This window comes from Perca flavescens, chromosome 11, assembly GCF_004354835.1.
Source record: "Perca flavescens isolate YP-PL-M2 chromosome 11, PFLA_1.0, whole genome shotgun sequence".
Taxonomy (NCBI): Eukaryota; Metazoa; Chordata; class Actinopteri; order Perciformes; family Percidae; genus Perca; species Perca flavescens.
Window position 1 is genome coordinate 9,337,594 of NC_041341.1, and position 15,957 is coordinate 9,353,550.

Consider the following 15,957-nt stretch of genomic DNA (forward strand, 5'->3'; position numbering starts at 1 on the left):
TTGCTCCTCATAACCACTGAAAATTGTCAAAAAATCTAACCCAAAGTCCAGTTATTATTGAATAAAGCCTGATAACGTAAAAAGTAGCACAAATGTTTTTTTTTAACGGCACAAATCAGCACAAACGTAGCACAAACGATTGAGACCATTTTGGGGAGATTCAGACATTAATGGGGGGCTGGGTGACGTCACGCGTGTAACCTTTAAAGCGTTATAACTTAAAAAACATAGTAGCACAAATGTTTTTTTTAACAGCACAAATGATTGAGACCATTTTGGGGAGATTTGGACATTAATGGGGGGCTGGGTGATGTCACTGGCCAGAAAATGTAAAGTTTAATTACTAAACTTTATTTTTGAATAACATGGGGGACCAGCTTCATGCAGGTCCTCCACAGCACTGCGGAGGAGGGTCTGGCTAGTCCACACAGCATTCCGGGATGGGAGAAAAACGTGCTCTGGGTTATTGGCATTTCTTTAACCGATCACAATCGTCATGGGTCGGAGCTACAGTAAGTGCCGGACGGAGCCGCGGTGCCGCTGCAAAATAGTCTCAGGAAGGAATGTGTTTTGGTGGAACATGTATACGTTCAAAAGTAGTTTTAGTTGTGCAACAGAAAACTCAGATTGGACAGATAGTCTAGCTAGCTGTCTGGATTTACCCTGCAGAGATCTGAGGAGCAGTTAACCATAGTCCTCAGATATCCACCGGAGATTAGAACACAAAGAAAGCGGAAGGTAAAGAAAAGGAAAAGAAAAGGAAAAGAGTGATATAGCACTGTGTATGCTCAGCTACTTAACATAACGAGATATATTACTGTGCAAATCAAGCTTTACATTATCTACCTCTGTAACGCTATGTAAAGCACCTGGCGGTGAACGGTTCTTGTATAATTTGCTGAATACTGTTCAGAAAAATACTCTGATTATTGGCAACGTTCAAAGTCCTGTCTTACAATCATCCGTAGCCTAGAAATCTAAACGCACCCTAGCGGCAGCCAATGTAATTTGCAGACAGGGGGGTCTAGGCACTCTCCGTTGGCTTGCGAGCTTGAAAAACCAAACTCTGGTCAGGCCAATTACATTGTGTATGGAGTCGGTGGGCGGGGCTTATGGCTGCTGCTGCTGGGAACAGTGGCCTTCTGGAAGACTTGGAGTTAAGCTTTTCTTTGAGAAAAGAACGGCAATGAAATCATTCTTAAAAAAGGAAGATGTGTTCCGAATTTTGCCGACCGGACATGGCAAAAGTTTAATCTATCAAATAGCTCTGCTACCTTCTTCGTTGCTCCGCGATGTAAATACAGTATTACTGCTAATTAAATTAGTGCGATAAAACAGGTCACTTCAAAGCACCAACACAAACATCTTAGTGTTTTAAAGGCTGCAGCCAAACTGTTAGCATGCCTGCATCACTTCCTGTCTAACCTCCACTCCCTCCTCCTCCTCCTGCACAAAGAGGAACTGGCATACGTCCCTTCACCTTTGACCGCTGGCAGGGAAACAGAGGGGAAATATGGGAAATGTAGTCCTCAAGTAAACAGGACAATGCAAAGACAGAGCGTGTTTGTGCGAGTTCCCACCTCTCCTTGCGTTCCTCTCCTCCAGGCGTCGGAGAAGACTGAGCTGACGACACTCTGCGAGCGGGCGTGGCCTGATGATGTCATCTCTGAAACGCCACTGTCCGATTGGCTGGAGTGGTTGGACTGGGACTCTGGGGTGTGGACACGTGCAAAAGTAAGTTTTGTTTAACTTTTTTTTGATGCTAATTCTATTTGATTTATTAATGGATATTATTAATATTGCAAAACGACTGTAGTTTGTGTTTGCTACTTTTGGTAGAAAATCTTGTTAAACCAAACCAGACCGACAGACAGACCTGGAAGGCTGGAGGAGCTGGATCCTGACTTGATGGAGGAAGAAGAGAGGGAGGACCAATCGTAGGCCGCCTCTGTCCTCCTCATTGCCTCCTGGAAGTTGATGTACAGCTGCTTCCCGTACTGACAGAGAGACAGACAACAGGTGTTGTGAGATGTGCAACTACATCACAATGACAACAAACACAAAAACTGCATTAAAAGGTCCATGTGTGGGAATTTCTCCCATCTAGTGTTGAGATCATATATCGCAATCAACTCTGTTGCGCCACCCAGTTCAAAGTACGTATTAGAGCTACGGTAGCCTTCACGCTTTTTTTCTGACGACGGCGGTCTCTTGCTCTTTTCAATCTTTTTCTTTTTCTGGGCGAAGAAGAAGGAGACTGCTGTTCCTGAAATTTGGATGTTGAATACGTGTGGTCCTCCATGTTTCCTTCTTCAAACTTGCCGGGGGCCGGGAAGCTACGATACCCATTAGCAGCATTAGCAGCACCTGGGAGTTTATCATGTGACCGTGAAAACGTGAAAGGTGGAGCAGTATGTCCTGTATGTCCCTTACAGGCTAACGTATTTCAAGATGGAGCATGAATATGGAGCGTCTACCCCAGTTCATGCAAACACAAATGTCAAATTTCAAGCCATAAGGAATACTTGGAATTGATGGTGGTGGTATTCATGAAAAAGGACAAGTTTGTGAACGGTCAATACAGATTTTGATAATGAACAATTAAACACGTTACACACTGGGCCTTTAAACCCAGTTTGAATTAGGCAAGGATTTAATAGTACGGCATCTTCATCAGACTGAACACGCTGCAGCACAGAGACTGTTAAGGTGTAAATGACACTGTTTCTACAGGATGAGCATATGGGAATATGAGACGGGCAGCAACAATTTTGTTTTTTCAAAAAAGGAAACGTTTTTACCTTGGCGATTCGAATACTGTGGATCCACTGTTGGAGGGTTCTGACATCATCACAGCAGAGGTACTTGATGTACTGAGACTTCTTCTGGATCTGAGGGTGCTACACACATGCACGCACGCACGCACGCACGCACGCACGCACGCACACACACACACACACACACACACACACACACACACACACACACACACACACACACACACACACACACACACACACACACACACACACACACACACACACACACACACACACACACACACACACACACACACACACACACACACACACACAGCATTACTCTGTGTAAAGGATACTTAGTTTACTAGTAGCTTGCATCTTTTTTTCTTCTTTCCATTTCATTAATGTGCTATTTACTAATTGTACTTTTACTACAACTCCTGCCACTTTTGCTGCCACAAATACCCCAATGTATTTAATATCAAACCAATGCAGTATAAATACATTAAACAAAAATATGATTGTTCGATTAATTGTTATAGTATCTGTGTTTTCTTTGAAATAGCTTCCATTACTCTGTCACACCACTAGGTGGCATTGCGAGAGAACAGTGCCACAAACCAGACAATTGTAATTTATGTCAAACCCCATCGCTCCTACATGTGTATGTAAATGTATTTGTGTGTGGACGTACCTTCAGCACCATGCAGTAGTCAGTGGGAGCCTTGTACTTGCTCTTGTAGTCCTGGCCAAGGTAGACGTTAACGTGATCCAGCTGGAGGAAACACACCAGGTCTCTGGACGCCTACACAAACACACGCGTGTTCAATTTCAAGTATCTTTTTTTCAGTTTTACAAAAAAGAAAAATTAAAAAAAATCAGCCAAATCAATCAAACCAAACAACAAAATGCTGTTGTTTTCTGCATATTGCCCTCGGGGCTTCTTGTCATTACACACACACCTTGGCCTTTCCCTTGGGAACATAGTAGATGCCAGAAGCCCTCAGCAGGAAGTAGCGTTTCTTCCACGACTTCTTCCCGTCCTCTTTCAGCCACAACACTCCCTCCATCTCGGGGACAGACACTGTGCTGCCGCCAAAACACTCCTGGCACACACACACACACACACACACACACACACACACACACACACACACACACACACACACACACACACACACACACACACACACACACACACACACACACACACACACACACACACACACACACACACACACACACACACACACACACACACAGAGAGAAACAACAGATGCATGGGATTGTTGTTCAGTTTCAGGGTTAACAACATTTTAACCAGTTGAACTACAGAACATATGAGACTGAATGACTTGTTCAAAGCAAAACAAAAGTTTGCTGTGTTCTCACATTCATCCCAACATCATTTCTTTCTACCTTGATATTATAAAGATTGACTGTAAAGCGCCATGGCAGGTGAACATGAAAGCGATAGGTAATAGGGCTGCAACTACATTTATTTTCATGGTTAATTAATCTGTCGATTATTTCCTTGATTAATGGAATAGTTATTTATTATTATTATGTTGTCTATAAAATGTCCCAAAATGGTGAAAAATGTCATTGAGTGTTTCCCAAAGTCCAAGAGGACATTCTCAATTGTCTTGTTTTGTCCATAACTCAAAGATAAATATTCAGTTAATTGTCACAGGAGTGAAGAAACTAGAAAATATTCACATTTATAGAAGCTGGAATCGGATTTCGTTTGACTTTTTCCTCAAAGAATGACTTAAATCAATAATCGATTATCAAAATAGTTGGCGATCAATTTGATAGTTGACAACTTATCAATTAATCAATTATTTCTGTAGCTCTAATAGGTAATGGAAGGCCAAATATTGTACGTGAGGATGTTGCCTAAAAGACTCATTCCTTCCAGAGTTTTTTGTGATTGTTGTCGGCAAAAATCCTTGATTATGCGGCACATTTTCTTAAAAAATGCGATGGAATATGTAAGATATTTATGCAATTTTATGCGATGAAATTGCGGGAACTTGCAAAAACTGCGCTTTGATGAAAAAGAGAAAAAAGTGATTCCCCCGCAACACCCTGCTTTTGATGAGGTTCTTATGTGAAGTAAACGCAACATTTTCAACTTTCTAAGATATATGTGACTTTCTTGCAATGAAAATGCGGGGATTATGAAATCATGCAAGCCCTTCATATTTTGCGTGGAAATCAGCAATTTATTAACGCAAAAGTGCGGCGTATTTGAAAAATGCGGACCGCATAATCGCGTTCTTCTGGAGGGACTGAAAAGAATGATCGCAGTATCGCTGTAATTGGTGTTTCATGTCAGATTGTTACTGAAATGGTGTGCGCATGCCTCAGACCTCCTTTTTTTTTGGAATATCAACACTGGTTGCCATTCTTAAGACTGTGAGATGGACACTTTTCAGAGGATTTCTGGGCAAAGATGCATTTGAGGAAGCAGCTGTGTGCAAGAGGAGAAAACAAACTAACCTCTAACAGAGCCTCTTTGTTTCTTTCAGCCATCTCACATGTCTCCTTCCGCCCCAACAAATAGTTCTGCAGCAGACGGAGCAGGAGAGACAGACAGACCACTGGTTAGCAATATATATATATATAAAACCTCTGTATCATTTTAAACAGTTGCCTTTTGGGAACCCTCCCATGTGTTCATGTGTGTGCATGGATCTCACCTGGGGGTTTTTGAAGACAGCATACTTCTCGATGCGTTCAGTGAACATCAGGAGGTTCTGGCTGTCTCTGGTCCAGTTTAGCAGGTTCTCCACTAGGTTCTCATGATCCTCGAAGATCCGCTCTGCACAGAATGAAGGAGATATTTTAGTTGATGTTCTTTTAATTCCGGTCAAAGCAGGAAAATCGTTAGGAATTACAAAATTCAGCCTGTTATTTAGACATTGCTGTCATTCTTCTGACTTATTGTTTCCTCAAAGGGGTTTAAACTCTGTTTTTTTTTTATCTTAACAAGAACAAAATAAAGGAGACAACTTAATGTATAATCAATCAATCAATATACGATAATAAAAGATTTTAAAATAAACTTCTGTAATCCACAAATATGACTTTTGGCCTTTTTGGAGTTACTGTAAAAACATTTGCCTGACATTTTTGTGTGTGTGGACCTGCAGGCTTCTGAATTTAAAATTTCAATAAAGGAAAGAAGTGAATGTGGCCAGTATTCTTCTAACTATAAATTCTTATTTGAAAGTTTTTTTCAAATAACAACAATTTCTAGCAAAAACCTCAAAGTTCTTGAACACAGAAACATGGAAGTCTCCTGGATGATATTATTGGTTTATGTTATGGCCAGCAGTTAGACATGTTTCATTTCCCCACAGAAAAAAAAAACCTTCTTTTTCCTCTCCATTTGGTATGATGTTGGGCAATAAATACAGTAGTAATGAATACCATTAGCAATTTCTATAGAGACTCCAGCCACAGCAACAAAACGCAGCACCACAATTCACAGAATTCATCCAAAAGTGCATTTGGGAATGCGAAAACGGTAACGTTAAGGAGACTGTTACTGCGAGGACATTCCCCACTCATAATAACCCTGCTCTCCTCACTGCTCTACAGAGGAAATATGGCTTGTGGCAATCTGCTGCCCTCTTTTTAAACAATGTGTCTCCCCAGCTGCTTTTCAGATGTATCCTCTGAGGACTGAAATGGACAAAACTATGTCAGCTGTGACCCACATTGAATTTGTGGACAACTGTGTTGACCTCACTAACAAAATGTGAGTTTTTTTATTTGGGGCCAGATGTGTTTAGTCAGTATAATGTGGTTTCACTGTGACAGATTCTGGGAATACAGACACCTTAACGTACCTCAGCAATTATACATGTGTTTGCTAATAATCCAAAGAAGCATATCAATTTTGATAGGCTGTGTTAAGTGTGATTTATGGTTGTTGCGGAGGCTCCACGCAGAGCTTTCGCCATAGCCTCCGTAAGTGGCCTGATGTTTATACTTGTGCGCTGGTGTGTGCGTCGATCTCTTAATAGCAGGGCCGGCATGTGTGTTTGCGGAGGGAGTGTGTGGTAGAGCGAGTGAGAGAGTGACAGCGATTAGCGAAGCGAGTAGTGACTCTAGAGTCATAGTGAGAGAAACAAAGTGTCTCCCCTGTTCTTTACGACCACGGTGGGTAATCTGTAGCAGGAAAAGTTAACCCTCTCCTTGATTTCATGTTGTTTATGGAGAAGGAGAAGATTAATGGAGGAAATGAGTCGGGGGGGAAATGCAACGCTACCAAGCAGCGGCCACGACGTGTGGTTATATTTTTCGAGCAGTGCAAGTCAGGCTACGGCGTAGGGTCCTACGTACGTAGCCACGGCCTAGATTTTACGCAGAAGCATAAATCACGCTTTAGCCGAGAGCATCACTTGCCTTATACATTTACAGTACAATTTTTATATCCAAATACATCCCATCACGTACAAACTTGAATTGTGGGGCTATCCACTTAGTTAAGTGATGATGAAGTCAAAGATGTTGACAAAGGGGTTGGTGATGTAATGGATGTTGAGGTCAACGATGGTTGTTGGGACAGTGGTGTATATGTCGTATTTATATTTATGTCTCTTATGTGTTTTATATCTGCTGCACACCCAAACGCCCTTAGGAACACGGATAAAGTTGAAGTTGATTGTTAGAGAAATTTTGATTTACATACTTTCTCTCTTGTTATTATTAAACTGTTAGCATAGAATAATATACTGAATACTCTAAACAAGATAACATGGAGCCATTGCTCGTCCTTATCTAAGCACGGTGTGATCCTGAGGGCATATATGCCCTCCCAGAGAAGATAGATGAGACGTCATTGACTCTGACAAGACAACAACTGACGACACCAACTCTTGTATCACGATTGCATTGCATTTCCCTTGGTATTATAAAAAAAAAAAAAAAAAACAGCTGTAGAGAGCTTTTCGTTAGGTCATTGTCCGTACTATTCTGTAGTGCGGAGAAGGCCTCCTTGTTGGGTTCTCAAGTAAAATGAACTTTGATATAACTTCAGTGGTCCCGTCTATTATTTGATAATGTAATTATTCTAACATTGATTACCACGGATTTCGCAATAATCCTGTAGTTAAGATTACGGCAGTGTGATAGTAATTATAAAAATAGTTTTTAATCCTTCAGCAAGATAAGTTGTTAAATAATTAATCAATGAATTGGTAATAATTTGACAATTGGTTGATAACAGATTATGTTGATTACATGTGTGTTTGTCAGTTTGCAGATGTACAGCTGACAATGTGAATGCTGTGTAATTTGATTACTTCAGTATATGGTATGTTCTTGTTCATGTCACGTGGTTGGTTGATTTCGCATGCCAGCAACTATTTGTAACAACTTCAAAAACACTACACCACCGTAGATGCTCCTTCATCTTTTCTGTAGTATGAATGACCCAAACATTATAGATCATAGCTTTAAATGGATCTGATCCAAAAACAATGCATGTGTCAATTAAATAACTGATCATATTTAAAATAACTGAGGTCATGACTAAACCGACATCTGGGTAATTTGTGTATGAACATATGAACTAATAATATAGCAGCAGCACTAAGTAGAATTATTACCATTATAACAGCTTTATTAAATTGTTTTGTAAATGAAGCAAATATCTAAGACCTTTTGCAACGGTGAAATATGTGTAGTTTCCCTAATACGGTAATTTTACTACATTAAACTACATAATGTTATCATTTATCACACATTGTTTACGATATCAGTCCTGGGCCAGAAGACACAAACTCCGTAATCATGAGGAGCAAACACCTTAGTCCCTACATTGACTAATGTGTTGTTCATTAGTTTGGGAATCAATGTGAAATTAATACATTTATAATAGTAAAATGTTTACTAACACTATTACTATTATAACCGGAAATACTGCTGCTTCTCTTACTACTACTATTGTACTACTAATAATAATGTAAATACGTATTCTTCGTCTTATGATCATAATTATTCTTTGCCACTCTGTTATTTCCTGTAGGGAAGCTGTAAGAGGTCAGAGGTTAGGATCTGACAGGCAGTCTGTGTTTTGCCAAAGGGCACCCAGCAGGGTGCTGGTGGTGCTGGTGTGTACATATGTGTGTGTGTGTGTGCAGGGGCTGCTGTGAAAGGGTTATTTCCTTAATAAACAGCGAGGCCAATTTAAATCATCCTAAGGCCAAATCCTGGCCCTCTGCCCATGTTTTGAGAACCCCATGTGGGGTCGATTTGTTTAAATGCGGAAAGGTTTAGGTTTGGCTGAACGTGGCTGTACGAGCTACACTTTACCTTCTCTATCGCTCTTTCGTAACAAAGCTGACTGGCTGTTCAGCAGAAGCCCTGAAGATGTAGGTTAGATCACACGCATCATTGCTCCGGACCTACATAAAGACTGTGTGTGTGTGTGTGTGGGTTTGTCAAAGAGTGTTAAGTGGAGTTGAAGCTCGTAGTACAGAGCTGGCAAACACACATCACGACCCCCAAGGGAGGTGCATGTGTGTATGTTTGTGTGTGTGTGTGTGTGTATTTATATGTGTGTGTTTGTATGATCACATCTTTGTGGCTGAATAGCTGTGCTGTCTGAGAGTCACTGCTGGGCACAATGTTACTGACAAATGAACTCAACACACACATACACACCTGGACATCTTGAGGTTGTATTATCAGGTTGCACCACTCAAAAGCTTTTACTGTCTTAGTGTAGCTAGTGTTGAGGCTGTAAGCGAACCAAAACAATGGAGCCGCGAGGTACTAAACAGATCCAATTTAAATCATTCATTCCTCCACACGTAAAATACAACTAGTACTGCAGTTACCAAAGTGACTTTGTGATGCTAATAAGTGCGGAATAAGTGCGTGAGTGCGACAACGGAAAGTGTTCGCTCCCAGGCTCACCCCCTTTCTGTCAAAGCCCAAAACCTGGTGAACATGGGAAGCAAACAAATATACCGTTATCTCTTCTGCCCAAACCCCCGGTGAACACGCCCACGACCTACAATATCAGCGCATAATATCATAATCAGTGAATAATGTAAATAAGACCATTAACATAAACATACAGGAGAAATATGCGGCTCCTACAGCCAGTAAAGCTGTTTGAAATGACTTAAAGGCAAGGTGGGTAATGTCAAAAAATTAGCCTCTCCTCTGGGCTCCGTCTAACCCCTCCCCCTGCCCCCCCGGGGGTGCCGACCCAGACACAGACGTGCGCGAGCGCCGCTGCTTCAGAATGGAGCGGAGAAAGGAGCGCATATTGACTTCATGTCTCATTCACCGATAAGCAAACACACAACATTATCACACCGAATGTTTAAAACAAACATGACGACTGTTAGCAATGTGGGGGATGACGCGCATTGAGCTCAGACTCGTACACGGGAGGGGTTGAGTACGCGCAGGGGGTCAAGAAGCCATTTCATTGGTTCTTTCCAAGTGGACAGCGACGCAGTGATTGGTGGGCGTTTTTACAGGATTATAGCAGCTACAGATGGCGGATCTTTTTCACTACTTTTTCAGAGCCCATGAGTTATTTATTGTGCGTGGACATTGGACAGCTTACTTTTGTATTGGTGTCATGTAATTCCATATGGGATGGGCCACACGAAATATCATTCAATTATTAATTTTGCTGTAAGGGTGTAAAGACCACTACAAACAATACCGGTATATAAAAAATTGCAGATTGGAAATAGTTACTAGCCCTGCCTTTAAATCTGTTACTTCAAAACATCTTTGTCAAAACATAAAGCAATCCACACTGAAGTCACGGCAGCATTTATGTGCCAACCCTTTCTGAAGCTAGCTAATCCCATTGTACCATCTGAAATATGTTGTCTGTTTTACATTATCCTCCACTGACTCCGGGCCAGTGACATAAAGCTCTATGCTGTAGTAGTTTTTGGGCTCTAAAACAATTTAATAATGCATAGATCTTGACTTGATAAACATAGTGTGGTTGAACGTATGCTGCAACTGCTCACTGAGATCAAGCAGCCAGCTCTAACAGTGTATAAGTAGGACAAAGAAGCAGTGTGTGTGTGTGTGTGTGTGTGTGTGTGTGTGTGTGTGTGTGTGTGTGTGTGCGTGCGTGCGTGCGTGCAAGCGTGCTCACCCATCTGCAGCTCGTTGATGGTTTCCACCAGTGACCAGTCTGGACTGTAACCACAGTGAGATTTCTCCAACAAACTGTCCAAAACCTGAACAACAGGAGACACTGTGAGCAAAACATTACTACTATTAATGATGCTAGTACTACATACGCCACTGTTAATCGTGCTATTGCTACTTCTGATAATCCATCCATCCATCTTCGTCCGCTTATCCGGTATCGGGTCGCGGGGGTAGCAGCTCCAGCAGGGGACCCCAAACTTCCCTTTCCTCCCGGGGGGACCCGGTCATACGCCTTCTCCAGATCCACAAAACACATGTAGACTGGTTGGGCATACTCCCAGGCTCCCTCCAGGATCCTTGCGAGAGTAAAGATCTGGTCCGTTGTTCCACGACCAGGACGGAATCCGCATTGTTCCTCCTCAACCCGAGGTTCGACTATCGACCGAACCCTCCTTTCCAGCACCTTGGAGTAGACTTTACCAGGGAGGCTGAGAAGTGCGATACCCCTGTAATTGGCACACACCCTCTGGTCCCCCTTTTTGAAAAGGGGAACCACCACCTTGGTCTGCCACTCCTTAGGCACCATCCCAGACTTCCACGCAATGTTGACGAGGCGTGTCAACCAAGACAACCCCTCCACACCCAGAGCCTTAAGCATTTCTGGACGGATCTCATCAATCCCTGGGGCTTTGCCACTGTGGAGTTGTTTAACTACCTCAGCAACTTCCACCAGGGAAATTGACGACAATCCCCCATCATCCTCCAACTCTGCCTCTACCATAGAGGGCGTATTAGTCGGATTTAGGAGTTCCTCAAAGTGCTCCTTCCACCGCCCTATTACCTCCTCAGTTGAGGTCAACAGCGTCCCATCCTTACTGTACACAGCTTGGATGGTTCCCCTCTTCCCCCTCCTGAGGTGGCGAACGGTTTTCCAGAAGCTCCTTGGTGCCGACCGAAAGTCCTTCTCCATGTCTTCTCCGAACTTCTCCCACACCCGCTGCTTTGCCTCTTTCACGGCAGAGGCTGCAGCCCTTCGGGCCCCTCGGTACCTTGCAACTGCCTCCGGAGTCCTCTGGCATAACGTATCCCGAAAAGACTCCTTCTTCAGTCGGACAGCTTCCCTGACCACCGGTGTCCACCACGGTGTTCGTGGGTTAACGCCCCTTGAGGCACCTAAGACCCTAAGACCACAGCTCCTAGCCGCGGCTTCAGCAATGGAAACTTTGAACATTGTCCACTTGGGTTCAATGCCGCCAGCCTCGACAGGGATGCACGAAAAGCTCCGCCGGAGGTGTGAGTTGAAAGTCTGTCGGACAGGGGCCTCCTCCAGACGTTCCCAATTTACCCGCACTACCCGTTTGGGCTTACCAGGTCTGTCCAGAGTCTTCCCCAACCCTCTGACCCAACTCACCACCAGATGGTGATCAGTTGACAGCTCCGCCCCTCTCTTCACCCGAGTGTCCAAAACACACGGCCTCAGATCATATGAAACGATTATAAAATCAATCATTGACCTTTGGCCTAGGGTGCTCTGGTACCAGGTACACTTATGAGCATCCCTATGTTCGAACATGGTGTTCGTTATAGACAATCCATGACTAGCACAAAAGTCCAACAACAAACAACCACTCTGGTTTAGATCAGGGAGGCCGTTCCTCCCAATCACGCCTCTCCAGGTGTCTCCATCATTGCCCACGTGTGCGTTGAAGTCCCCCAGCAGAACCATGGAGTCCCCCACTGGAGCCCCATACAGGACTCCACTCAATGTCTCCAAGAAGGCCGAATACTCCAAACTCTTGTTTGGTGCATATGCACAAACAACAGTCAGAGTTTCCCCCCCCACAACCCGCAGGCGTAGGGAGGCGACCCTCTCGTCCACCGGGGTAAACTCCAACGCAGCGGCGCTCAGCTGGGGGCTTGTGAGTATCCCCACTCCCGCCCGTCGCCTCACACCCTGGGCAACTCCGGAGAAGAAAAGAGTCCAACCCCTATCCAGGAGTATGGTTCCAGAACCGAGACTGTGCGTAGAGGTAAGGCCCACCAGATCTAACCGGTAGCGCTCCACCTCCCGCACAAGCTCCGGCTCCTTCCCCCACGTCCCCAGAGCCAGCGTCTGCTGCCCGGGCCTGGCTCCAGACGGGGGCCCCGGGCTTCCTCCGGGCAGGGTAACTTCACCTCTTTCTCGTTGGCTCATAGGGTTTTTGAACCATTCTTTGTCTGGCCCCTCACCTGAGACCACTTTGCCTTGTGATGGTTCCCGGAGAGGTACAACTTCTGATAATGAAACTGCAAATAGTGACACTACTGTTGGAATGACAGATGTAACGTTATTACTTTAACGTTGGGTACCGAAACCCGGTGCCATCTGCAGTTACTAGACGGAATGGCAACGCGGATTCGGTCCGGTACCTTGATGACTGTGCTGCCCTCAGTCGCTGCCAAACAGATGAGCATCACTGCACAATTAACATTATTACACAGGCTTGGTTGAATACATGGTTCTGATTGGTCGATCATTGCATTCTGCGGTCTGATAATTCTGCATAACAGACTGTTGCCATGCATGTGGCCGAATATTGGGCTTTTTGATGGGGTTTGGTTCGATGGGATTCGAACCCTACGCTTGCGCTACGCTGGTCGACGTAATGATGCAGCTGTTGAAGGTGTTTACGTAGGTGGACCGTTCAATGCAGTAGGCTGTGAGAAAGTGAAAATGGAACTCGTGATGGTTCCATCTGTGACTGTGACTGACAGTCACAGTTAAAAACTTGTGTTAACCAGACAGTGCCTCTCGCGAGCTGTCAGCTGTTCTCTCGGCAGACCTACAGTGGGAGCGGAGCGACCGAACAGCTGGCTACTGCTCGTTAGCTAACGTTAGCTTTCTAATTTCACCCACCCAACATGCCTTCGTCATACACTGGTTAGTGAAAATTTGCTAAACTAAATTGTCACTCAGTTGGCGATAGCGATGTACTTTCCTACGATGTGAAAAGAGTTAAGTTGTTACATAACTATTTTAGAGGCCGGGGACGTTCTTTACTTCATTAATGTGTTTACTGTGTTAATGGACTGAGGATGGGAGTGGGATTCGGTATTTGGTTTGGGCAGAATCTTAACCAGTGGATTTGGCCGAACCCCAAAAATTTGGATTCGGTTCATCCCTACTTTATAAACAGTCTATGATCGTTATGCTGTAACTTCAGCCGTAGGGACTACAGTTACATTGTAACATTGTGTTTCCATGTGTTAACTGCAGCGCTCGGGCAAGAAGAAAAGGAGATGAATGAGGACAGAATATAAATATTATATTCCCAATACAAAATAAATATTCCCAAAGAAGTATTCCCGGGGAATACGTCTAATGAATTACTGAAAGTGACACAGTTACTAGTACTACATCACTGTTACTGCAGCCCGACTGTACACAAGTGCAACGTGAGACAGAGTCGTACCTGTCTGACCGTCTGTCTCTCATCCACCATCATGGTCTTTGAGCTCTCGTCTGACAAATGAACGCGTATCACCAACTATGAAGAGGGAAAAGAAAGAGAGAACATTATTATTTATATCTTTATTGTCAATTTCTTGATTCTGGTGGTTACATTCAGTTGTGATTTGTTTGTGCGTATTCTCTGACAATAATTCAGTTCTGCAGTTGACAAGACAATTGCACTTTGTTGTCTTCTCATGACATTAAATAGAGCTACTTTGTGGCTAAAATGCATCACATCTGCACGTCTGCAATATTTAAACTAAATTGCTTTGACTCATTCAGGGAGAAACAAACATGTCAGAGGATGAACATGCAGCAGTCATTGTCATGGCAGCAGTTGTGCTGAACAAGATTTGCTTTTAAAGAAAGGAAGTCATCTAATATACAGTATAAGAAGTGTCCCAGTACAGCAAAGTAGGGGAGACCTGGGTCAGAGGGCAATTTTACATTCTGTTATAGCTAAAGGCTGTTTTACAGTAGCCGCAGCCGAGCTGGCGTGTGCGAATGGGACGTCAAAATGACGTAGATTTTGCTGGCGCGCCAGGATTTTGAGTGCGCGACAAAGTGGAAACGGGAAGCATGAACGAGCCTCTGGCCAACCGGATGCCAGGACTCTCAGAGTGACTGCAAGTCTCTCTGGTAAACTTACTGGGTTAAGAGGAGTTCTTTTATGGTGAATGAAAGGCTTGATCCGACCAAGTAGGTCATCCAATCAAATCGAAGCACTGACGGCAATGCTGCTGCCAGTTCTGCCGTTGTTTACCTTTTTCTTCTTCTTCTAGTCCATAGAAATAGCAACGTCGGTAGCCTTTCCTCATTAGCGCCACCTCTGTTCAGGAGAAGACTGCAACTATTGTCGCGACCACCACGCGCAAGTATAAACAGTTACGGCGCTTCCATGACGTCACACTGGCGCTCGACAGGTCGGCTGCCCCCAATCAAATTTCACCATTGACATTAAAAGCTATGTCTGCCTATTGTTGGGTTTATCGGTGTTTTAAGCCCACAATGTCTCCTTCCAGGCAGCGCTGCACTAGGATGAGTCAATGGTTAGGGTTAAGGTTAGATGGCTCAATGGTGTTTTAAGCCCCCAACGTCAACTTCAAGGCACAGCTGTGACACGTTGACTTCAAGGCACCTAACCCTAACCTTAACCCTAACCATTGACTCATCCTAGTGCAGCGCTGCCTGGAAGGAGACGTTGGGGGCTTAAAACACCATAGAGTGCCTATTGGTGTGTTAACTTTGTTTTAAATGATATGACTGTTAAATTGTTTTTTTTTTAAATAAACATTACTGATGTATACAAACCTTTTATAATGTCAAAAATATCATAACTTAGATTTAGTTGAAGTCTAGTCTTAACCAAATGCTTTAATAAAAGCTTAAATGAAAATAACATGATTTTTGCCCTTATATATATATATATATATATATATATATATATATATATATATATATATATATATATATATATATATATATATATATATATATATATATAAAATGCACTAATATAAATAATTATAAGCTGAGCTATGTTTAAGGTAT

At 43.3% G+C, this 15,957-nt stretch overlaps 1 protein-coding gene across 4 annotated transcripts in view; it reads right to left on the reverse strand.

Moving 5' to 3' along the window:
* Positions 1–15,957, reverse strand: part of raph1a (Ras association (RalGDS/AF-6) and pleckstrin homology domains 1a) — an 89,399-nt gene that overhangs the window by 3,773 nt on the left and 69,669 nt on the right. For all 4 annotated transcript variants that reach the window (XM_028591812.1, XM_028591809.1, XM_028591810.1 and 1 more), the window contains 9 exons: positions 14,366–14,440; positions 10,915–10,999; positions 5,468–5,589; positions 5,268–5,333; positions 3,725–3,868; positions 3,457–3,567; positions 2,802–2,900; positions 1,877–1,997; positions 1,581–1,711 (listed from right to left, as the gene is read on the reverse strand). In XM_028591812.1, the coding sequence (XP_028447613.1) occupies positions 1,581–1,711; positions 1,877–1,997; positions 2,802–2,900; positions 3,457–3,567; positions 3,725–3,868; positions 5,268–5,333; positions 5,468–5,589; positions 10,915–10,999; positions 14,366–14,440 (954 nt within the window). The remainder of the gene's footprint in view (positions 1–1,580; positions 1,712–1,876; positions 1,998–2,801; positions 2,901–3,456; positions 3,568–3,724; positions 3,869–5,267; positions 5,334–5,467; positions 5,590–10,914; positions 11,000–14,365; positions 14,441–15,957) is intronic.